Source organism: Fulmarus glacialis, unplaced genomic scaffold (assembly GCF_000690835.1).
Source record: "Fulmarus glacialis isolate BGI_N327 unplaced genomic scaffold, ASM69083v1 scaffold9837, whole genome shotgun sequence".
Lineage (NCBI taxonomy): Eukaryota > Metazoa > Chordata > Aves > Procellariiformes > Procellariidae > Fulmarus > Fulmarus glacialis.
In genome coordinates, this window is record NW_009221280.1 from 45228 (window position 1) to 70241 (window position 25014).

Here is a 25014-nt window from a genome sequence, read left to right on the forward strand (position 1 = left end):
GGTTTCCATCCATGCCTCTCTTCTGAATTGGGAGCGAAATGCTGGTTGCCAGCAACATGTCTCAGAGTGCAGAATTTAACTCCACTACCAGCTGGTGCTAATAGTTGGCAAGGAGTGAGGACCAAGCTCTAGCATTGTCCTCTCTTGCCTTCCGACTCACAAAGGGTATTTCCTGTACACAGCACTGTGATGCCTTTGAGTCTAGAGATTAGTGCTGGACAGACATGGATGGAAGAGGAGCTGGCTCTGTTCCATTTCTGTTATAAGTGGTTGGCTGAACCAAAATGCCTCATTAACTGAAGCTAGTTTTTCCCTCAGTAAGCTGCAGCAGTTTCCACATATCCATCAAGTAGGCAAATCTGTGCTTTACTAGTTGTTTGGTCTTTATAGCTCTTCTGAAGCAGAAAATAAAATGATCCTTCTCCTCCTCCTCACTCTTCTCATCATCAAATGAAATAATATTTGTTGTAATGTATCTACCAGTAACTTATTGGTAACTTTTGGAAAAGTAATATTTACAATGAGTCACTGCTGGGTTTGGTGGTCTGGAAAATATTTTAACAAAGTCTGTATAGTGGCTTAGTGTTATTTTTCCTTAGTGTTCCCTACTTATCTTATGACCATTCAGAAGTGTTCAAAAGCAAGGCTATTTTGTCTGCAGTTCCGCTTATTAAAAAGTTACCAACTTTTATTTTCTAAACTGGTCTTATTTTATATATATTTATAAATAAATAATATGTAGCTGTGATTTATGTATTATATATGAAGAAAATTCATGTATCTAGGAAAAGTTTTTTCAAGGTTACAAATGGAAGTTAGGAGCCCAAGTATCATTTGGTGTTCGTGAGACTTAGTACTCCTCAGAATCTTGCAACTGTACTGTAGATCTGTCAGTGCTGTATGCACATGGACACATATATAAACACAAGAACATAGGGTAGTGTATATGAACTCTCTGTAGTAGATACTAATTTTAATGGATTTATTTGACTACTGTTATTGTGTATTTTTGGATGAATAAATATAGGGCATCTCAAATGCAAACTTATAATTACTTCTGCTTGGTTTTCCGTAGAATTTATATCGGTCTGACTTGAACTTTATGCGAGGAGTTGGATGTATTACTCCAGGGGCCCTAGAGATTGAAGGAAAGAAGAAAGCTTCTGAACTCATCAGCGAGGTAACAAAAGAGGGTTTTGATTTCTCCGCTACAAACAAGAGTTTGCCAGGTGTCTTTCTATTAAACTGGGCTGGCAAAGTGACTCAATGGATAATGCTAGGCTCCCTCCCCTTGTGTTTGATCATTCCATTCATGTCCTATCTGCAGATGGAGTTCAAGGTTTTGCAGACTTCGCTAACTGTTTTCACCAATCTTTTCTCCTGTGTTTCAGACCCAGGAGGTTGTTATTTTATGTTATTTATTTTAGCTTTAAAATGGGCTTTTTCAACTAAACATAAGGCTGTGCCTATCTCTAATAAGTAGCTTGTACTGTTTCTCCAAAATTAGACTGACCTGCAGAGTGCCCAATCCATTACACTGTCCTTAGGTCTGCTCCTACTTTACAGTCTTAGTCTGTTTTTCACTTGCTGCTTTTGTGTGCTATTATTTTTCCCCCTCTGTAACTGGATTTTTATTTCCTCTGTCGTGTTCTCTTCTTACAGTCTCTTCTAGTTTCAAATCTTGGATCTATTGCCCATATTCACATAGATGTGAAATTACGAAAAATAAGAGTGCTCTTCCTAGTTGTGTCCTAGTGAATGGAATTATTTCATTACAGAATTCTGACATAGGACCACAGGCCAGGTGGAACCTCATTTTTCCCACAAAAATGTTCAGTGGGCTTGTGCAGACCTTCTCTCTGGATTGGGTTGCCTTTACCGTAATTCCACTAGCCAGGGTTAATGACACCAAAGAGTGAAATAACCTCATTACTATATTCAGCAAAGCAGCACTTTTTTCACTTTTTTTTTTTTTTTACACCTTATTCCTTATTTACATTGCATTTCCCCTGTGAGACTTGGATGGATCAAATTCAGAGTAGCAAAAGGTAAATTAGTCTAACAGTTAATAGACACATACCCTTGGCAAAGTAGAGTTTTAGGCACAAGTAACAATACTAGACCACTGGTATTGGAAAAAGTCCCTTATCTGACAAGACAATTTAGTTATTCTGTTCATTTTTCTTTGTGTGTGAACTCAGAGTAAATATCGTCAGCAGCCACATTCCTTCAAGTACACGTCGGTGACAGACTCTCCTGGCCTCCTTCATGCAAAATTCAGCAATATGATTGCTAATGAGGTAGGCTCTCCTAACGTGAATCAGAAAATATGCTTTTCAAAATGCAGCGAGCTACGGATGGCGGAGTGGGAAAGAGAAAACCCTGTTCTGAAAGCAAAATACATCAAAAACAAAGCAAGCATCACTGATTTGTGCTTTTTCACAGTTAGATCACATTTTATTATTTCCAAACATTTAACACCATTTGCAGTTCAATCTCTTTTAAAAAGCTTAAATAGCACCCATACAATAGAGTTTTGTTATCGTTTTTTTTTTTTTACATGAAACAAAGCCTCCAAAGATCATTTCTGCGGGATGTTGTTGAGGGAGCTCATTTGCATAGTATGGTCCACTTTAGAGGGCTCCTAAAAAAAGAATCACTTTTCTAATTTTTGAAAAACAAGAAGAAACCCGTGGGCAAATTATCAAAATCATCTGTAATAACATGAGGAAAAATCCAAACGAGAAAATATGGCCAGTTTACCAGAAATGCCTGCCCTTTTATTTAACACACATTCATGGCACCCTTAATGTTCCTAGGTCCACTTTTGGCATGCTGGGAACATATCAATGCAAGGGGAGGAATGTAGTGGGTTGGCATCATGATATATGTGTAAAAATTAATGTAAAACTTTTTTTCACCCAGAAAAAACCCCCATGCAATTGCAATTGCAATGGTATATTCTTAGCTGGTTTTTGTGCTGGCTGACTATAGTTGTCATAATCATAAACAACTTAAGTACTGCTCTTATGTTATTGAAACAATAGAAAAAATTAATTGCTATTTTCTTTTTTGATCTCTTTCCTAGCGCATGTATAAAGCGGCGGGAGAGGACAGTCAGCATCACTATACACCAACACTGGGTCTGCCTGAGTTTACACGGGCAAGAATAAATGCAGCCAACCTTAGTGATGTAAGAATTTGTTCTGTATTTCTTATACTTATTTGGGATGGAGGGTGAATTGTGCAGTGGCAAGGAAGATGGATAAGTAGAGGACTTTTTAGATCTATTCTGTTTACGCTTTCCCTGATTTGGTTATAATAATATTTATCTCCATTAGCATGTATATGGTTGTGAGTAAATTAAATCTACATAAAGAACGAGACATGTTTTGTCTGAGTTAGTAGGATTTCCCAAAGATAATTTTAAAAAATCCTTTGATTATGAAGAATGAGACTGTAACGCATAATAACAAATGAAGGAGTGTTCCTTTGTTTGTTCCCTTGTGCATTTAAAAGTGAAACAGCAATCTACGTGTGCCTTTCCTACTTTAGGCAAAATACAGGGAATCTTGGCATAATCTACGTGCTCAAGGCTACAAGCTGACAATGGAAGCACTCCCGTTCCAGACTGCCAGGGCCTCCAGAGAAATTGCCAGCGATGTGAGTTGAATGATTCAACCTTCCTTCTTGCCTAATTTCTGTTAACTTCATGTAAAACAATGTCTAAAGCAGATTTTACTGAATTAAAGCAACTCCATAACCATGTGAGACAAGTGTGAGACAGAATATATTGCTTATGAATGAGATTCTTTGTGTGAATTAAAAAAAAAAAGAGGAGGAAGAATCACTGCCAATCAGGAACCAAGCTCGGTTAAACATCTTCCAGTGGGAAATAGCTAGTGAATTAAAGTATTTGCAGACAGACAAATCCGAGGGATTCTGCTCCTTTCCAGGCTTTCCGCTCCTCACATAATAAAGTGCCCACTAATTCTGTCCACCCTGCTTTGAGCTGACTTTTGGAAGTGCTTAGTGCTTCTGAATTGAAATGAAGTCAGAAGAAGCTGAGCGTTCTTTGAATCTCTGAAAATCAGGAGCTGCCTGTGAAAATTAGTGGTTACTCCTGTAAATACATGTCCCTTTAATTTCTGAAGTAGAGGAAACAAATCTTCTTGCCCTTAAAAATATCTTCTCATTTGGATAGTTGTTTGCAAAACACTCAAACATGGTGGTATCCATTTCTCAGAAAGCCTAAGTTCATTTCTTCCTCACAAGAAATGTAATAAATTATAAGAAAAACTGACAAATAAACTAAATTTAGTAAAAAAATTTCTTCATTTTGTCTAGTATTTAGTTGCATATTTTATCTCTAATGTGATAAAATATGAATATATTTAATATGTATTTGTTTTATGAAGCAATTATTTCTAGCTGTAATTTATAATGTATACTTAACCATATTTTGCAGAGTGCTTTTGGTTACAGCTTCAGATCTGCTCTAAAGGGTACAAGTCCATAATAGAATTACATCCACTTACAACAGATCTGAATTTGGCCCTTCATCTTGGAAGCACTTTATAAACATTAGCTACTGTAATTTAATCCCCACAACTCTCTTGTGTGGTAGATAAGTGTTATTATCCCATTTCAACTACATTATGAACTCTTCAGGGCCCAGGCCTTCCCTTTAAAGTTCCAAGCACCCTGTTGATGCTGTATAAATAATCATTATCATCATCATCACTATTTCACAGAGAGGATAAATGCAAGATCATAGGGAGAGTCGTAGTCCCAGCTAAGATGAGAATGAGGGGTTGCTGGTGCTTATTCTTGTGCTCAGACCACCATCTTAGGCTTCTCAACATAGTTATTGATCCAAGAAAAGTGAATTTACTCTTTAAAATAGCTGGGTGGCATTTGCAAATCTGAAGGCTACAGAGTGCATGATGTTTCTCTTTTGTACGGATTTTTTTCTTCTGTCTTTTGTTTGTTTCTCTTATGTTCTCATTCCTAGTGATGGGAATAAAATTCTATGAGAGATAATAAAAGTACGTGATCTGAGCTTAAACATGATCCATGCTTTGACCATATTCAGAGAATATATTGAGATGTGCTTGACTTAAATGTTGCAAGTACTGTGGTATTTAAATTTGAGAGCAATGAAAGATTCAGACAATAACTTTCTAGTGCTGCATATGTTGGCTGTTTTTACAGACAGCATAGATGTTTCAGTGACTTATCCTAAGTTAATTATCTAGAGTAGCCAGTCTAAGTTTTGCACTTTTTCACTTTTACCCTTTTTTATTTTTAGTACCAGTATAAACACAACTTTGTGATGGAGAGAGGAAAGCACATTGGTGCCAGAAGTGTTCTGGATGACACCAGGTTGTTGCATTGCTTGCATGCTGCCAAATTACAGAGTGAACAGGAGTATAAGAAGGCATCCCAAGAAGTGTGGTCTCAATACCATCTGCCCATGGACATGGTAAATCTTGTCCATGCCAGGAAAGCCCAGGCCTTAGCAAGTGATCAAGATTACAGAAAGAGGCTCCATGAATTTACAGCACTCCCAGAAGACATGAAGATGAAATGGGCCAAAAGAGCCCACATGCTACAGAGTGAGGTAAAGACTTTTCTTCAGCAATAACAAAGCTTTGAGTGACTGGCACAAATTGTGTGTTGACGTTGGGCAGTGTTTTTAGAAAGACCATTTGGAAACTTATGTATATGTAGCAGCAAGATATCCGATTGCTTCTCACGTATGGAATATGTGTGAATCAGATGTTCTCATGTTATGAACCTGACGGAAAATCACTGTGGTCCGTGTCACTTATTCTAGAGCTGAGAGATATCATCTCTCAGCTGTTTGGATCACAGCCAGTCAGTGGTTTGACAGCCACTGCTCTACATGCAGAATTCTTTGAGCAGAAGGTTAAATGCTCAGGTGTTGATTTGGGATATGTTAGAAGGTAATTTTGCGAACAGAAATGGTCATATCAAATAACCAGTTCCCCAGATATGTTTGCAGAAATTGCTCATGCAAATATAAGTTCAAACAAACTTTGATGACAGAAATGATGGAATCTCAGCATGGGCCACATCCAGGCTCACTTTACCTTACCATGTACCTTTGTTCAGGGACAAGCCATTGTCTGTATGTGCTTTCAAACAGATGTTGAGTGCATGCATAAAGCTGCATGGATGCAGGTACCTGTATTTTGACGGCTTAGGGTCCAGTGTCATGAGCTGCTCTGTAGCAGGAAGCTCTGTTCAGGTGTTTTTTGTTTTGTAAGAAAAGAGACTGAATCATTCAGCAGGGAAGTGAAAAAGGTTGTTCAGAAAGTTATGCTAACTCTTTATAGATCTTTAGAGAGCTGATCATTTACGGACCTCAGGATTTTATTGAGAGACAAAGTAATGGGATATTTGTTGGATTTAGTCAGATCTGATGAGCAGATATTAACAGATATTCCAGCTATGAAAGTCAGAGCGGCAATCAAAGCACTGGAGAGTTTTATCCTTCTTTCTTACTCAGTGTACTTGCTATCTGCTATCCCAAATGTACTCTTTATTGCCAGAACTTTTTTGGGATATTCTTGTGATGGTATAGAAGCTGTTGCTAGATGCAGTTCTTTGCCTTTCCGACTCCCATTCCTGCCTTCTCCTGTAATGGCTAACAGATGGCATACAGGTGTCGCGAATGAGTGGTTTAGAGGCCGCTTAAAGAATCACCTTCAAAAGTATTAGCAGAAAGTGATTTTAATAGAAATTTATAAAAGTGTGACTTAACAGAGTTCAATGGCAAGGTTCACTCTATTACTTTCTATATGGATGAAGTATACAAAGGAAAATTGTATTAGAATTGAGTTGGAATGATTTATACAGAGACCGAGGATGAAAAAGGGTAAGGGAGACCCTCCTGTTGAGTCACGAGGTTCAGAGAAGACCCCCTTGCTCTCTAAACTCCTGATGGAGCTTAGGTGCGGCTGGATCCAACCTTAGTCTCAGACTTGGACAACGGTTTATGTCTAATACAAAAAGGGTAAGGGAGACCCTCCCATCGAGTCGTGAGATTCAGAGAAGACCTGGCTGGATCAACTTCTACTCCCAGACTTGGTCAACGGTTTATACCTAATACAAAAAGGGTAAGGAGACCCTCCCGATGAGTCACGAGGTTCAGAGTAGACCCCCTTGCTCTCTAAACTCCTGATGGAGTCTAGGTGTGGCTGGATCAACTCCTAGTCTCAGACTTGGTCAATGGTTTACGTCTAAGGGATTATATGTGTTTAGCAGCAGTCTAAGGTTCATTCACAGTTTAAGATAGATCATAAGATTTTAGCAGCACTTAATCATTAACTAATTTAACATTTACAAAGTAAGTTAGTAGAGTCTACTACAATCACAACAGTGACTTAATTACAGATTATGCTTATTATCAGTTCACACACAAACACACACAGAGAGAAATATTTATATTAATGTACAAAAGATATATCTGTTAAAAATTGCCCTCAAGTTCAGTGAAATATTCACATCAAATGTCTTGACATTTCTCAACGGGCGAAGGGTTGAGCCCTCAGGAGTGTTTTGGCTGAGGAGCGTTTCAGCCCAGGTCCCGTGGCGGTTGGTGACGGTCCTCCTAATATCACAAAATTCAGCGGGAACTCTGAGAGGCATCCCACTCAGAGGGAGATGATGGGTGCAGCCCACTGTGGTCCGGGAGAGCTCAAAGGGTCTCACTTAGGACCACCATTTATAGGCTTGCAAGATGATTGGCTTTAGTCATCCGTAAATTTCCATCCTGGCCACAGTCCCAGGTGGTCGTTACTAAAAATTCTCAAGGTTTCAGTATTGTTCCACTTGAGCTACGACTCAGATAAGGGTATCAGGGGATGACACCTGGGCCAGGGATTAGGAGTATGTTCCCAGCCTCAGCCATGCAGAATTTCTGATACAGTCAAGGAGCGCTTAACCGCCAGACTCCAGTACACTGAGGCCAAGGTTTCACGGGAATTTCTGAGATCAACAAGCGGGCCCAGATGAACAAGCGGCCCAGGAGAAGCAGGGGGGAATGCACCACCACAACAGGTAGTTAAATCCAGGAAGGCAGGATTTTTTACTATTTACTGATGTGTGATGGTGGCTCACGTGATAGGAAAGTGGCATTTCCAGAGACTTAGTCCTTAGACCCTAACACATGTACTTCAGAGCTTGCCTACAAAGGGACAGGATAGGAGATGAGTAAGAACCTCAGTACTTGGCTCTTTGCCTTTAGACCCCACAGGTTAGGAATCCAGAGAAATGATGAAGGTGGTTTTGTCTGATACCCTCACTATCTAGCAGAGTAATGCACAACATGTTTGTGCTAGCTGGCTGTTATTGTCCTTTTGCATATAGGCGAAAAAAAGAAAAAAAACCCAAAATGGATGATTGGATTAAAGTCACACAGTGAGCCACTGTCACTCTGAAGGAGAAGTCAGAATTGTTGGGATTGCGGGTACTTTACTGACTTTCACTTTTTATTAGGTCTGCCTTGTTTTCTTTACTGGATTAGGAGGTAAAGCAAGCCTTTAATGTGAATAAAGAGAGAGTAATGTGTCCTCCTAGAAATAGGGTTAATGAAGAAGCATGCACCAGATAAAATAATTAGTATTCCTGACTTGAACTCACCTCAGAAAATTATTTCAAAAGGGGTTCTTTTACACCCAGTACAAACAGGTTATTACTTACTGCTTTGAGTCATCCTAATTCACTCGTGGGGCCTTCTCTTGTAACTTGCATATGATACATTATTTAATTCCTGGTGGAATGAACAAATGCAAACAGTTTGGCTTTACGATGTGATATGTGCATGGCAAATGAAAAACCTCAAAATGTTAATATGAATCAGGGAGTCTTTTTAAAAAACCTTAATAGCTGTGGATACAAAACTGATAGCTAACGATTTTCATTTTTAACAGCATCACTATAAATCAGACCTGAACTTCATGAAAGGAGTTGGTTGGATGGCTCTGAGATCTCCGCAGATAGAAAGTGTAAAGAAGGCTGGAGAGCTCATCAGTGAGGTAACTGATAAATCTTTCATGGGATAGCACGTCTGTAGGAATTGTTTACCATCAAGGCTCCTCGTTACATGACACTTACGAATGTAGCTTATCATTTCCTTTTGATGTGGGAGCCTGTTTATACAAGGTGTAAGTTACCAAGAAGCAGTACAGGAGATGCAAGTCCACTGTGTGACACCTGCTGAATATTTTCCATTCCGAATGAAACACAAGAGTATAAACAAAACATGTAGCAATAAATAAATGCAGTAAACTCTATTATGAAATTCTAAGCAGGTGGTTATGGAAGTGATATAGAAAGATACAGCATTGACAACCACACTGAAGGGGCATTTGCGTGCTCAGTATCATGCATTAATGGAGAAAAATTATGAGCTGTGAAAAGTGTAGTGTTCGAAAGCTTTTTGCATGTGAATTTTCAGTGGGAAGTCCTTCTTGCACATACACAAAAAAAGAAGTTTGATGCCTGGGCACTACAGCAATGATGCAGTGGCATCCCCATTCCCTAGCTGAAAGACCAACTGAGACTAAACCAGAACAGTATGTTTTTAATACTGTGGTTCAGGAAGGTGGCTTTTATGTTTTACTCCATTTATCACACACTTGGAATTGTGATATATCATTAAAAGAAACATCCTGTGTTTTTTTTCCTTTGTTTGTTTTTGTTGCCTCCTCCCCCTTTCAGATAAAGTACCGTCAGAAGCCAGAAAGTTTGAAGTTCACTGCTGTGGTTGACTCTCCAGATTTGATCCATGCTAAAAACAGCTACCTCCAGTGCAGTGACGTAGGTTTCATTTTACTATAAGTGATCTTTTGTTGTACTATAATGCATAAAAGAATTGATCTCGACATTGCTTCCAGTATCAGTTGCATTCGATGACTTTTGATTCCACAGAGACTGTACAAGGCTGGAGACTCCGAAGCCAGGCACAGGTACACCCTGCCTCCTGATCATCCGGATTTTATCCGAGCCCGCCAGAATGCACTTCACATCAGTGATGTAAGTAAGCCTTTTCATTTGGGGAGTTGACTTGGTAACTATCATCAAGGAAAACAAATTTGCTTGGGAAAAGCTTTCATGTATATGTAAAAACCAGGTTCTCTGAGCCTGACCAAAACTGAAAAAGCGAGAGGCTGTGGACAACCAATGTATTGCTAGGTTTGGGCTGGAGGGATCAGGAAAAGTCTGTTGATTTTTCTTTTGAGAAGTGGTTCTGCTTTCTGGGGCAGGAAGCTATTATTAAGGATTTCAGTCCTTCAGTATAGGTATGGTTAGTTACAAATTTAAATCTGTCTTTGGGTGGGGGAGGTGGGAGAATCCTCTGTCCTTGACTATACAATCTGTTTCATGAAGCTGCAACGCTGTGTTGAACGGATCCCTTAGGCACAGTTGTCATCAACCTGGATGCAACTGAATCAGTGAGTGGGGTTGGTTTAAAGGGATTTTGTTTCCACATTGTCCCAGACAGAGGCACTCAGTCTATTCCTAATCTACTGTTCTCTGATTAAATAGCTGTTGTCCTTAACTGTAGGGTCAGAGGTGACCTTAGTTTATAAGAAGCTTTGAGTTCCTTGTTTGGAGATAGGTGCTCTGTAGGTGAAAGAAACAAATAGGATTTATATTCTTTGAAGCAATAGAGGAAAAGGTAAAAAGGCAAAGGGGTGATTGCACACAAATGAAAGATCAGACCTAGACCTGTTAGCAGGGCGTACAGTAATGCTTGCATTGCTTCTACCCAGGCTGTCTTGCAGGATTTCTGGCATCTCAGTTTACCTTCAAATTAAGCACCACCTAGCACTAAATTCACCAGTGAAATAGAAGAATATCTTTTGAAATGTGAAGTGGATTTTGTGCTTGTTTTCATATGGTTACAAACCCCAGAAAGGGTGAATCAAAGTCTTACAGAAAGCAAATGAATAAGATCAGAAGGGGACAGCCAAAAATGTCAGCTAAGATACCATGGCTGTATAGCAGAACCTGCAGACTGGAAGCTATTTTAAGAAAGCTACTAATGGAAGAAGAACCCAATCTAGAGCAATTTCTCTTCAGGATGTAAATGTATTTCATATCCTCAAAGTCACATTAAATATGTTAGAACCGGCTGTTATTCCATATGAGTTAATGAAGCCACATGTGGCTGGGGATAGAGACAGGGATCAGTTGAAAAGCTTGAAATAACTGGTATTGAAATTATGATGCCATGAAACCCAAGACACTGCAAGTGGATGCATCAAAAGAGAGAATAAGGGCAATATCAATGTAATATTGATGTGACTGATGCATCACAGTTTCTAATAGAAATTAAATAACATCAAAAACAACCACATTCAAGTACAAAAGGAAACCCTGGTGGCACTTTGCAGATGAGGCATTTTATCACTACGGTGAATAGAAAAGAAGTTGAAGTGCTGTAGAACTGGATCAAAACCTTGGAGATGGTACTGATGACTCTTGATACAAATAAACCCAGTAGGATAAAACGTTTATTATTGCAGTTATGGGACTGCGTTTAAGAAACTGCAGGGGGAAATGACTGTTTTGTTCTTTTCTTTTCAACACAGAAATTGTATAAAACATCTTGGGAACAGACAAGGGCATCTGGCTATGATTTTAGGATTGACGCCATCCCATTCCAGACAGCAAAGGCTTCAAGAGAGATTGCTAGTGATGTAAGAATTGTTCTGTCTCAAACACTTCCCAACCCTCTTCCCATGCCACCCCCACCCTGTAAAAATGGGTGAATTCTGACGTAAGTGAACCTTGTTCTGGTTTGGAAAATTGGTGACCCAGTGAAACCAAATGCCAGTTAAGTGCAAAGATTTCCAACTAAAGGCTCCCATTAATAATGTCCAATACCAGGCTGCTCTGTTTCACTTCAAAGAGTTATTCTTGGGAACGAAGCATATTATGATGTAGTCAAATAAAATAGATACTAGGCTATGAATAGTTAAAGCATGGTCTAGAATAAAGTGGGTCACCTTTGAACACAGAAGATCACAGCTGGCAAGAAAGCTGAAGACGGAGGAGCTTCATTGCTTGAGCTGTGTATTGGGTGTGCCCAAGAATGCAACAGTAAGAGGACCTCTGATTGCTTTTGAGAGATGAGTATTTTGGGCTCATTAAGTCTTTCTACTCCTTTAAAAATTAGCACAAAGGGCATTCTTCTAAAGTGTCTTGTTAGATTAGGAGATGTGTTTTGATATCAAACAAACCCTTGGTCTTTGTGCACTACAAGAAGCATTATTGATAGCTAGGGGAGGGTAAGTCATTTCATAACAGAATTTGAAGGTAATCTGAATGTGAAAATAAGATTTTCCTCTGCACTTCCTGCAGTACAAATACAGAGAAGCCTTCCTGAGAGATAGAGGCCAGCAGATTGGATTCCTCAGTGCAAATGATGATCCCAAAATCAGGCATGTCCTCAGAGTGGGGAAACTCCAGAGTGACAACCAATACAGGAGTGGATATGCCCAAAACAGGGCACAGTTCCAGAGTCACCTCAACCAGCCAGGATTCCTCCATGCTAAGAGAAGCCAGCAGCTTGCAAGCAATGTTAACTACAGGCAGCCTTTGCACCAATACACTTGTGATCCTGAGCAGCTAAATGTGAAGCATGCAAAGCAGGCCTACAAGCTGCAGAGCGATGTAAGTATAGCTGAGCGACACTGTCCTTCCAAGTGCTAGGCGCTGTCTGTGGCAATGTGCTTCGCAGACCTTACCTATCAACAAAATCACATTCTTGAAGGAACTACAGTCTGTTTGCTGAAAATGAATAATTTGTTTATTATCGACTCTGTTGCTCTTTATATGCTCTCTCTTGAATACCCAGGGCATGTGTTTTGATTAGAGCCAAACAAAATAATACACACTGGTGTATGTTTCATTCTCTCAGGTAAAATACAAGTCTGACTTGAATTGGCTCAGAGGCATTGGCTGGACTCCCCCAGGTTCTCACAAAGTCGAAATGGCGAGAAGAGCTGCTGAGTTGGCATACATTCGGGAAATGGGATTGCAGGGTGCTTCTGCTCAGTATGGACCAGGAGTTGTAAGTAGAGTAAACCGATCTTCTCACAAATCCCAGCAGCTCTGCTCTCTAGAAGGCAGACAGGCACACATCCTGTTTAATGCTTTTGAATGCTCTGTGGAGTCTACAGTTCTCCCCGTTATTTGAACAAAATATATATACTTCCCTCATGAAGCTTTGTGGCTTTGTGTACACCTTAATTTGAAGGAACCTTTCAAGAGAATTCAGCCCTGTCACAGCTGAGGAATTCCTGTAAGGACTAGGAAGTGCCACGGGATAGGATTTACTTATATTATGGGACGTGTTTCTTGGACGTTGTCAGATTTCCAAGTGTCCTAGAATCTCCATGGAAAGCAGAAATAGAGGTGGAAGGGACTCCCTGTACAACTCCCCTTCTCTTTTCCTAATTTCAGCAAAACACATTTGTGTTGCTGTGTAATCTCCACTGGCAACTGTATTGATAGGCTCAGTGTAGATTCCAAAAGCATAATGTGTGCTGTGGGAGGCTCCCCAATACTGTGGGAGGCTTTTTGCAAAGGGGAAATGCTCCAGCCTCCTCCATCTCTGTCCAGCCCAAGATGCAAGAAATTACAAGCTGGGATCTTCCAGGTTTTCCTTCTCCCTACCTCCACAGGGATGACTCCCAATCTGCAGTGTCCCAGCACAAGAGAGCAAAAGTCCATACAGGGACTTTGTAGACCGTACAGTTAGGAAACATTAAGTTACAACAAAAGAGATGTTCTGCACTTTAAATACTTGCTTCATTTAAGTTTTAACTTGGGCAACAAGTCAAACAATAAGCCAGCCCAAGAGAAACAGGACATATCCATGATTTACATTCCCATCTGAAAAGTTACTCAGGAAATAAATTATAACTGTGGTTGAGGAATGCAGGCAGCGGGGACTGCAGGCAATATCTTCTTAAGTCCTACATATGATAATGATCTGATGGTCCCGGGGAAATCTACAGGTGTGCAATCCACCTGGAACTCAGGCGTTTGCTGGTTTGCTCTTTATTTAGGGCTCAAATTAGAAATTAGGACTTGAGCACATTGAGTCCTTCGATATGTGTAGTATCTAACTTACATGAATGGCTCCATTTTTTGCACTTTTCCATTATAGAGATTTGCTCAGTGCAGAGCAGTGATTCAGATTTTTCTCATTTGTTTGCCAGTTGAGGTAATTTATAATATACAAATATTTTTATAGAGTAATTGTTAAAACCTTCTTCTGTCCGCTGGCTGTCCTCACAATTTAGTTGGGTTTGATTTAACAGGACCAATTGGAGATGGAAGGATCTCGGCAGGTCACAGTCAACCCTGATGCTTCAGAAATTCTGCAAGTCAAGAGAAAGAAAATGCAGCTGCATTAGAAGTAAACAGAAACATGACATAAGACAAATAGATTTTCATCTTGTCCTGCAAATCCTGTAGCTTTTCTAGTTTTGTGGGAAGCATAATAGATGGCATCTACGAACTTTTTGTTTTAAAAAGCAACATAAAGATTGCAATTTATAACATCTTTCTATTTTTGTGTGGATATTTTATCACTGTATGTATTACAGAATCTGATATTTATTTAAAGCTATACATGAAATTAGTACTAGGTGACTGGCAGGCTCAGCTTTGTACTACAGATGAATGAACCTGATTGGTAGAATATAAATAATTTGTAATGAATAAATCAGATGAATCTTATTCCATACTTGTAATCTTTGGAGATTTTTATGTTCCTGGATTATTGGCACCATTGACCTAAGAGATTACAAAAGCGTGATTCAGGTGGCTTAACAGATGAACAAGACAAAGGCCAGTGGAAGCAAAGTAATCATTGACTAACCAAGGGCACACCTTTTAGTGCACATCAGAGAATTTGTTCTTGATTGACAGGATGTATTCAGATCACAATTAGTTCTTCAGTCTTTTTAAAATATTCCAAAGCAAAAAATCAGAATTTGTTTGCTAGAAATTATGGCAACAGGGATAGCTATTGATAGATTAAGTAGCTGCTTAGAGAAGGTTGTAAACCCTGGAATTCGGATGAAAGGGACATTATTATTTTAACGAATTGACTGTTCACAAACATGTCTATTCTTTATATCCTTATTTAATACCAATCCCCTATTTTTCAAATTTCTGCATAGAGTTGCAGAATCATTGGGCAAAGAAATACACAATTCGACTTGCAAAACTTGTGAAAACCCAAGAATTATCCAATAGCTTTAGACCCATTTTTTAAGGTATTTAATATCCCCTACATCTCACTGGTATGAATTGAAGTTAAGCCCATATATACCATTGTAGATCTGGAGCATAATAAGTAATTATCCTCTAAATCAGGAATAAAATGGATAATTCTAACATTGATTTTTTTTGCTTTTTCAATCTGGAATGCATCACTGATGGAATTTGTGGTTATTTGCCCTACAGAAGTGCTTTTAAAAATAATTCTCCTGCCTGATCCTCCCTCCTCAGATAATTCCAATGGCGGCAGTCTTGCAAACATAGGCACATCATGATTTTTATGTATGTGAAAAACGGCACTGGCTTTAGGAGCACACACCAATAGCTTTGAGGTGTCAGGGTCCGATGAGTGCAGAAAAAACACACCTTAGCCAGGGGCATGAGGGGAAGAGGGAATGGGTGGCAGCAGCTGAGCCTGCAGAATTTTCAGGGCTTGAAAAGCAAAACTGGAAATTTTGGCAACTGTGGCTCTGATTTGGGGAAGAACTGGAGTTGCTTTACTTTCTGATCTGTTTTGCCTACAAAATGTGGGCTTACTTCAAAGCCCTCAACAGGAAGACTGTCACTGACATTCTAGCAAACGCTCTAAGGCTGTTTTTAAGATGGTGATGAGGGATGACCCGTGTAGGCCATGAGAAAATATCAAAAATGTTTTTGGTTGAAGAGGAGGCATTTGGGGAAATGAGAAAAATAAGTAAGTATCTCAAGCTTACCATTTGTTATTCCAAAGCTGTCTCCTAATGAAGTGACCTTGACTCAGACCGAATTTTGGACTTGATCCAACTGAGAAATGTTGTCACCTGGGTATAAATTCCTGGCTTGTTTTTTAACCCACACTTATCACCCCAGCTCACAAGGCCGTATACATAGTAGGAGCCATTTTCTACACAAGTTAGCGGGCCTCCGGAGTCTCCCTGACGAGAAAAAGCACACATGTTCAAAACATGAAGCAAAATGTTAACTAAAATAAGAATGCTTTTCTCCCACCATAAGACTTTGAAGCTGTAATGATGTTTTTTTCCTGTTGGATGTACCATCAGATGCTGCTCAGTTCCTGAGTAGGCTTGCAGTTCTGGAACCAGGTCAAATGATACGAAACTTTTTGGATGTAAGTTTTTGTTTGTTCAAGTCCGTAACGTGTATCTGACAAGGTCACATGAAATTTCCCAGGCATGAAAATACCACGCATTCAGAGCCTGAGCTCAGAAAGATAAAGACGTGATCCTTGGCATAAATGAAAACACTTGATCTCTCCCACATCCCTCAAAATAACTTTATTCTGAGCTGGTTGGTCTCATTTTTTGTTTTACTGGTGATTTCTATTGCAAAGTATGCTTGCAGTGGTAGTTTGCACCTCAGGAAGCATTGTTCAAACTCTTCCCTGTCTTACAAGAGTATAAATATGAACTTGCTTCACAATTGCTTTAGCTATAATGAAAAGAAATATCAATCCTGACTTTCCCTGCAAGTCTTAGCTCTGATAGTGACAATCAGATCAGAATTGGTGCTCATGGCAGAGGCCATAATAAAATTGAGAGAAAAAAGGCAAGTTTTGAGGTTATTATGACAAACTGCCTCGGAAGCCAAACTTTCCAGGCTAGTCTCTAGCTTCCATAGATCTGCCCATGGCTGACGGTGACAACATTAGCTCTAGGGATATACACCTCAAACTGTACTGAAGAAAGACGATGGCTGTTGAAATACACTGATGGGAGAAAGAGATACGTATGCAGCACCCTGCCAAAGCTATTACTCTGCACAGCCTGACTATTGACACAAAAAATTAGTGTTCAAATACAGAAAAAGCAACAGACCTGACAAGAATCAGCTCTGGGTCTCTGAAGATTTCCTGCACAAAACATGCTTTCATCCAGTACGTGATCATATGCTCTGGGTGCATTGCATTTCCTCTGAGAAATCAGCTTGACATTGGCATCTAACAGCTGACGGGGTACTTCATCTACAGGAAGTGCACCAAAAAAATGGAGTCACCTTCCTCCCAGTCCTGTTACATGTTGTCTTTGTTCAAAATAGGAGCTTGCTTGCCATTTGGGTGGGAAGGGGGAAGAGCAGGGGGGGATGCATGGGCTAGCCTGGGAAGAAAAGAAGTATCTGAGATCATAAGGGTTAGAGTTGGAGCCTGGAAGCTTCAGTCAGGACACCGAGTTGTTGCCTGAACAAAAGCAAAAAGTCAGGTATTCAGAATTTGGCTCTGATTAGCTCTACCCGTGCAATCCTGCTTTTCAAAGGTGCTGGCTGTCTGCAGCTCCCACGGGTCCCAATGGGACTTCGAGCTGCTCAGCACTTCTCAGACTGGTGCCATTAGATGTTTTAACACGCAGGCTAATGAAACAGATGAAAACAGAAAATCATACAATATTTAAGGGCAATGATTAATTATAGTGAATCTAAAGACATAACTTGACATCTAAAGGCAATAGCCAGAGTTTCAAAGCACTACATCTGTAGATAATTAAAGGTAGTTTATAAGTTTGGTTCTGCTTGAGTTTCAGGAAATATTCCATTTCTGCAGTGATTTCCTGAAATGCTAATAATAGCTCTGCTTAAAGAAGGAGCCATCTAGTTTGAACACGTACAGGGTACTTGATATTCTTTGTTGGGGGGAAAAAAAATTTCCCTGTACCCTTTTTAAGAGAGACTTTTTATTTGGAACTTTTAAAAAATGTCCATTAAATTCTGTTGGTGCATTCTGATCAAATGAACACGCTTGTCTCTTGTGGACTTCAATGAGAGTTACATCAGAAGGGAGAATTTGGTCCTATGTATCGTATCAGGCTGTATCAGTCACAAAGCACTAGGACACCTACTGCAGCCTCAGTGACACATTTTCCTTCTGCTGCTTTACAGCAACACATCAATCAGAACATGAGAAAATGCATTTTTCAGAAAATTGCCATTATCTTTTTTTAAGCATAGTAATTTCTCCCCTTAGGATTTACTGTGGGCAAGAAAGGTTTTGGATAGAGCTGGTTGAACTTGAAAAGCTTTGGATTTTTTTTATTTTTTAGTGCATCTGAAGATCCAGATGCTGTTTCTGAAAAGCTTTATCTGACCCAATGGGCTGGAAAACCATGTGAAAGTTCCTGTCTTTCTTGGTCCTGTCTTGAAACACACAAGCTGTACAATAGCCTCTCTCTTGATACCTTCTTGCTTCTATTGCTGGCTTCAGATGAAATCATGACATGGTGTGTCAGATGGCAAGCAAAAAAAATGTGTCGGGGATTTTTTCAGAACTCTGAAAGGTTTGGTTGGTCTAGCAGTTGGAGATTTCTGCTAATGAGTAATTTCCATGGCAGGGTTTAGCTGTCCGTAGTTTTGAATTCCATGTCTTGGTTTCACTAAGTACCTAGGTCTACACTTGGGTCTGGCAATTGCTACTGAAACTACGAGCTCACCTTGCCACGGAAGTACCCACCAAATCCAGCTAACCCATAAATACCTGTCTCTGTCACGCCCCATCCAGAAATGAAGCAGTCAGTCCCAACAGGAAAGGAGAAGTTAGGCAGACATGCTGTTTTCACATACTTTGTTTCCACTGCACAGTGACCATCAACTGGCTTCAATTTAAGTAGTGCTGGAGAGAAGACAAACAACAACAAAAAGTATTTGTAGCTAATTTTAGTTCCTAGCCATCGTTATCAGGCTGTGACCCAACCCTCTGCAAAGCTGCATATACCTGATGTGCTATTTGCACTACATGCTGGACCTGCCCCTATTTTTTTACCTCCCCCCACCAGTGACTTCTGCCTGCCCATCACAATTCACATCCCAAAGATTCAAATGGGTCTAAACCACAATTTGGCCTAATTATTTCCAGAATATATTCTCAATGGGAATCTTACATTGACTTTAATTGGAGAGAGGCACTTCAAATGCATGAGGTTGGAGGTGAGCCACATGAATATTCAGTGAAAGGGATTTACCAATATCATTGTGTGGGACGCCGTCCTTCTCTCTGTATTTGTAATGCACGATGATCTTCTCCACATCAAATATTTGCTCTTGATGCTCTCTCTTCTTGAGGTCTTGCTTTCCAAGGGCTACTTGGAGATTTTCTGTTGGTTGTCTGCAAAAAAAAAAAGTAAATTACATGCAGACATTGTCTATCAGTGGTGGTGAAAACCTGCATCTTTAGTACCTGGAAGTCAAGATATTGCTTCCTCTTGTAAAGCCTGGCCAGAAGATGTCCTAAGATCATTATAGGCAGGCTTAGTCAGGGACGCGGTGGTGTTGGACAATACATGTGCTCTTAACTTTTTGCAGTCATGAAATAAAATGATTTAAAGCTGCATGAATACTCTTTTCTCTGCATTTGGGGGCAGAGTAGCAGTGTGCACACAGTCTGTTACTGTGGCTGTGATGATGAGTGGTAACTCACGGAGCCATGGGAGTACAATTGCTTGCCATTGTCTGGGCATACTTTAAATCATCTGTGCTGGAATGATCGCCAGTGTGTGATTTATGAATTTCCACGGACAGTGGTTTCCAACCTGTGCAACAAAAATGTTGAAGGAAATGTCATATTCTAGGCTAGCTGGCACATAAACAATTGAAAGCAAAAGGCATATTTTGGCTGTTCTGGAGATCTTATTTATGATGTAATATGTGATGTTGCTTATGGTATCCCAATATCCCCTGAGTGTTTCATGGAGTCCTTCTCTCATACATTGCAAAACTTTGTTACATTCCTCCTCTTTTCCTCTCACACAACTATTTTAGCTCATTTTAGGTGAGTGGGGGGTAAGTTTAATTTGTTATTCCAGCAAGCACCGATTTAAAGTATATGTATATTTTCATGTATGTGTTCATTTTTTCACATATATGTTTTCCTTTCAGTTTGATTCCCAGCAATCGTTTGGATTGCAAATACTTTGGATTCCAAACTGTCTTTAATAACCATCCTGATTTTCATACGTTTATCTATCCTAGGTATAGGACATGCACCTACTCAATGCAGTGCCCAGCAGTAAGAACCCAGCATGCTTTGATTAGCACTCCACCACAGAAATGTCTGCTCCTTTTTGAAGTCTTTATCTGCAGAGATGCCATCCAGGGATGTTTGCCAGCTGTAGTCTTAGCTCCACCATAGATCCTCTTGAGTGTGCTTTGAATTTCTGGTTGTCCACATGTTTTGAATATTTCATTTGATCCAGGTGGGTCTATTGGGCTGTCTGTTGGCTGTGGGCTCTCTTCAGCTGTGTTGGAAGAGACAGCAGATGTATAATGCAGAAATAATATCAGACTGGAGGAGTTAAGTAACAGGGGGTCACCTGCTGCTCTGGACCACCTACAAGCTGCCAAACAGCTCACTTCTAATTCTTTACCTGTTCCTGAGCAGGGTGAAATATCACAGAAGTCCCATTCCACTTTGTGATTTTTTTTGACGTAGCACCAGGGTTTTTCATCCTCATCGGGGTTCCTGAAGGGAACAGTTGAGAGCATCAGCCAGCGGGAATGGGGACATCTCCACAAAACCAGCAAAGGAGCTGAGGATGCTTAGGGGAGCAGCCTCATGCTCCCATATGAGAGCCAAACTTCCAAAGATATTCTTTCATAAGATTTGCCAAAGAAGATGTCTGAGATAAGGGAGTGAAGCTTCTGCCATTTTGCTATCCCCATACCTATCTTAACCCTAAGAAAAAAGAAGGGCTGATTCAGGGAAATGAGGGCTGCTTCTAGAAGCCTCACATCAGTACAGTGACTTAGGGAATGCACCTCTAACATCCTGGTATTTTATAGACAGGCAGTGTCTAGAATGATGTGAGATCTTAACATCATCAGTTTGTCAAATTCATAAGCAGTTTGTCCTCAGTGCTCTCTTTGATATAGATCTCTACAATTGCTTCTTCAAAATATTACCTGCAGAAGTTATGTTCACCGATGCCATAAGAGTCAGCGTCCTCCATAAAGGCATTAATAGGGTAGTCCAAGAGAACATGGGAATTCCAGTGCAGGCAGGTCTTGCCATTCACTGCTTGGTTCACTCTTCCTCTGTACTTAGGGGAGGCCTCTTCATAACAGTCATCCAGTCCTGTAGGAAGGCAATGCTGATATGAAAATGACTTTTGTGTTGTTCCTTGCCCAAAATGGTTCCTCTTCCTTCCCTTCCTTGCCCTATGTTCATTTTATGGAGGATCAGAAGGACCTACTGGGCCATGTAATGATATCCCTTATCCTACGTAGGCCAGAAATAAGAGTAGTGTCCCAACATCTATCCAGCTTGAAGCTTGATTGACTTCAAATGCCTGAAAACTCTTTGCCTGGTAAAGACCTAGCAGCTAAGAGGTGTCTTAATGCCAAAGCAGAATCTCTCTGTCAATGGCCTGGGCAAGAAGTGTTATCGGCAGGATTAGACAGAAGTGGGAACAGAGCTGCTATCATGCTAGGGCAATGGATGAGCCAAAAGGAAGGTTGTGGGATTGTGAACCTAACCTTTAGGTGAGGTGGAGGAACAGTCACCTGCAATGTGGAGCAGGTAATAGTACATGGATTTTGACTTTTAAAAAAAAAGAAAAAAATCCTTCTCCTTGGAAACATATGTATGGTGCCCATGGTGGTGCTGCAGAGGCAGAAGGCTCCTCATGCAGGCTGGGGTAATCCCATGCCCTTGGCCACCCACCCGTGTCAGTGGCTGTCCTCCCAGCCTGGGGAATCACGAGCAACTGGACATGAATCTTCACTACTCAGCTTTTGGGTGTTTAAGGAAAGCCCGACGTTCCTTCTCCATGGGATACATGCAACCTCTGGGAAACGTGCTCGCTCATTATATACCAGTGGGACCTTGCTGAAGCACACTTGGAAAACATCAGTATGGGAACTGTTTTGAGCCCCTTTGCTGACGGTGGCTGCATAAGTCAGCCTCTTCCTCCAACACCCTCCCCGGGGAGACCGGTGCCCCAGGTGCAGTCAGGTACTTGGTGCGATGATGGCATCAGTCAGTCTGACTGCAGGGTGAAGCCAGCCCGTGGCTGTCTGGAGGCTTCGTCCCTCCCCTCTCCCCTGGAGCCATGACGTACCGATCTCACAGAATCTCCCTCTGAAAAGTTCGGGGCACTTGCAGGTGAATTTCGATCTGATTCTGTGCCGTACGCAGGTACCTCCATTTTTGCACGGGTTTGGTCTGCACGGTGAAGATGCTGTCAATGTGGAAAACACAGAACAGCCTTGTCACTCTGCTGAACGTTATACAGCCACTCGCATGCCCGATGGAAACTGGGGAGAGCTCCCACTTAGCCTCTTGCCTTCAAGTTCTTACGAACTCTTGAAAAACACTTATCATCAGGGGTCTCACCAGTGAGTGAGCCACCACCTTGAAAATCAAGCATGACTCATCACTGACCAGCTCCAAGGATGGCAGCCATAGCAGACTCAGGCTGGATGAGCAGGGCAGGACCACCCTGTGTGGTGGGCTGCATGTGATGTCCCACTGCTGACCGTCTGCGGTGAGGCGACCCCACCGGTGCTGTCCACACCGCAATTCACTCAGAGCCCTACTAAGCGGGAGCCTTTTCTGATGGGGCTGTGCTCACCTTGTTGGCAGTCGGGTGTCTTGTAGGGGTGATTGCAGCTGCACTGAAAATAAGGTGGGGTTAATGTAATCAGGCAGTCTCCCCCATGGCACCTCTTCTCCAAACAGATGTCCTTCACTGTGGAAAACAGAGACACGAGGTATTTCATCAGCATTTGCATGTGCGTAAGAGCTGTGCTCTAGCAGAGATCATGGGAGGAAACGCTTTCTCCTGACGCTCCGAGGAGGCTTTCATCTGTCTGGTGTGGACTTGGGATTTCCCTTCTCGTTCACATTATCTATGGAAAAAAATCTGCAGGACCAACGAGCAGCTCACCACTGCCCACCTGGCAGGGGATATAGAAGTGTTTTCTGCATACCTAAAGTCTATTTTACTGGATTCCACTTCAGACAGACTTTGGTCTGGACGAGAAGCTAAGTGTAAGACCTATGAACGTGGCTGTGGTGGGCTGTCAAAACCCTCACCCCAGCAAACAGTGGGTTTATAAAGCCCTGTGTTGGCTTCCATTGACAGAACCGTAACACTAACATTAGTTGCCAAAATGAGGAGTGTCGGTTAGCAGAAGAGCAATTACCTTTCTCGCACGTAGTCCCAGCATACGGCTCAGGGCAGAGGCAGCTGAAGCTGCTTCCTCTGTTTTCACACCTACCATTGTTCTTGCAGGGGTTGGAGGAGCATGGGTCTGCTAGGGTAAGGATGGAAATCTTTTAGTTTAACTTTCAGCTTCTCCACTTCCATTACCTGCTTTTTCTTCTCACATTTTCTGACTGCAGAAGGCTGCCTTCCTGACCACAGCATCCCGTGTAACAGGTACCACATTTACGCATCAGCTCATCAGCTGCAGGAGCAGCTATGAATTGCTGCAGAGCCTGTTGCAAGCTGTAACAGCTCATGGCTTCGGGTCTGGAGCTCCTCAGCTCCATTTGCCATGTCTACGATGGGCAAGTAATGGGGCAAGTCCCTTCCTTTGCTCAGGGCCAGATTTGCCTCTATGGCAGCGGCAGAAGCAGGTGCCTTAAGAGCCAGAGCTGGCCCTGGGCATCTACCTTCATACACTTGGTGTGGAGGTGTCTGGATTCAGCATTGCCCTGGTCGCAACATGGCACTAAATCTCCCCTGGCAAAGCCATCCACCACCATTATCCTGTATAACACCCCTGGGTGGCTATTGCTGCAAGGGAGCAGGCACCTGCTGAGAGTCACCCGCGTGCTGCTCCTTACACCACACTCAACATCTCCACTCCACTCCAGGCTGCCAGGAACCATTAGTGTTGGGGACAGCCCCATACCAGCTCTGCTTTCTTTGTACCAGGGGATAACCCAGGGGATGTTACAGGCAACTTCCCTATCTTTCCTTTTCTGAATGATCTCAAGGACCCTTTCCTGCTCTCCAGAAGTTTGGCAAAACAGAAAAAGAAAAGAAAAGAAAAAACACTGCAACTGAGAAAAAAGGAAACCTGCTCTACATTCGGTAGAAACATATATCCCATGAAAACAGCAATTACATCTTACAGTCAAATAAGCCCGTGCTTTTTTGTAGTAGCAATCACAAATGTTCTGCATGATCAGAATCCATCCTGTGAAACTCGGAGATAAAACACAGGCTCCTTACAAGAGAAATACAAAGGAGAACACTGCAAACAATCCTCCTAACTCATCCCTTTGATGCAGGCATTTCGAGAGCAGGCTGGCAGCCGAGGCCTGCCACGCTCACGCTGCAAACGCAGGGGTGGGATTTTACCCCTTCCTCGCCTCCCTGCCCACCCCTCAGAGGTACCTTTTCTGGTATCGCTGTAGCCAAAAAATGCCTCAAACCAGTCAGGGTCCTCAGAGGGCTGCTGCTGGGGGAAGGAGTCCTGCTCCGGTTGCGTGTACTCATCGTAGTACTCGTAGTCATCAGGCTTGTCTGCAGGGAGGGATAAGAAAAGGGTGGAAGAACAGAGGAATTAAAACTGCTAGAAGGAGAGGAGGTATGAAAGAAGTTATTCCCTGGGATGGACAGTCCTTTTCTCCTTCAGCTCCTTTGGGATGTCAGTGGGTCTAGAGCTTGCACCATCTCGAGGACCAAAGGTGCCGTTCAGCTCTTTCTTGGCATGGGCAGAGCTCACCCAGCACCCAGCATGGCCACCCCT

At 41.5% G+C, this 25014-nt stretch overlaps 2 protein-coding genes across 2 annotated transcripts in view; one reads left to right on the forward strand and one right to left on the reverse strand.

Moving 5' to 3' along the window:
- The window catches only part of NRAP (nebulin-related anchoring protein), a 54225-nt gene extending 39434 nt beyond the window's left edge, over window positions 1–14791 (forward strand). The window contains exons 31-42 of the mRNA XM_009581047.1: window positions 1076–1180; window positions 2202–2300; window positions 3089–3193; window positions 3556–3663; window positions 5312–5623; window positions 8961–9065; window positions 9751–9849; window positions 9961–10065; window positions 11628–11735; window positions 12400–12711; window positions 12959–13111; window positions 14367–14791. Of these exons, the coding sequence (XP_009579342.1) occupies window positions 1076–1180; window positions 2202–2300; window positions 3089–3193; window positions 3556–3663; window positions 5312–5623; window positions 8961–9065; window positions 9751–9849; window positions 9961–10065; window positions 11628–11735; window positions 12400–12711; window positions 12959–13111; window positions 14367–14462 (1707 nt within the window). The 3' untranslated portion in view covers window positions 14463–14791. The remainder of the gene's footprint in view (window positions 1–1075; window positions 1181–2201; window positions 2301–3088; window positions 3194–3555; window positions 3664–5311; window positions 5624–8960; window positions 9066–9750; window positions 9850–9960; window positions 10066–11627; window positions 11736–12399; window positions 12712–12958; window positions 13112–14366) is intronic.
- A 1279-nt stretch (window positions 14792–16070) lies between these two features.
- HABP2 (hyaluronan binding protein 2) lies at window positions 16071–24795 on the reverse strand (the record flags this gene model as incomplete). Its single annotated transcript, XM_009581048.1, has 11 exons — window positions 16071–16247; window positions 17148–17293; window positions 18794–18928; window positions 19278–19420; window positions 20303–20549; window positions 20679–20773; window positions 21214–21385; window positions 22371–22490; window positions 22884–23000; window positions 23458–23568; window positions 24660–24795. Coding segments are annotated over 11 exons (1599 nt in total), but the record flags the coding sequence as incomplete, so codon positions are not given.
- Between the last annotated feature and the right edge of the window lie 219 nt (window positions 24796–25014).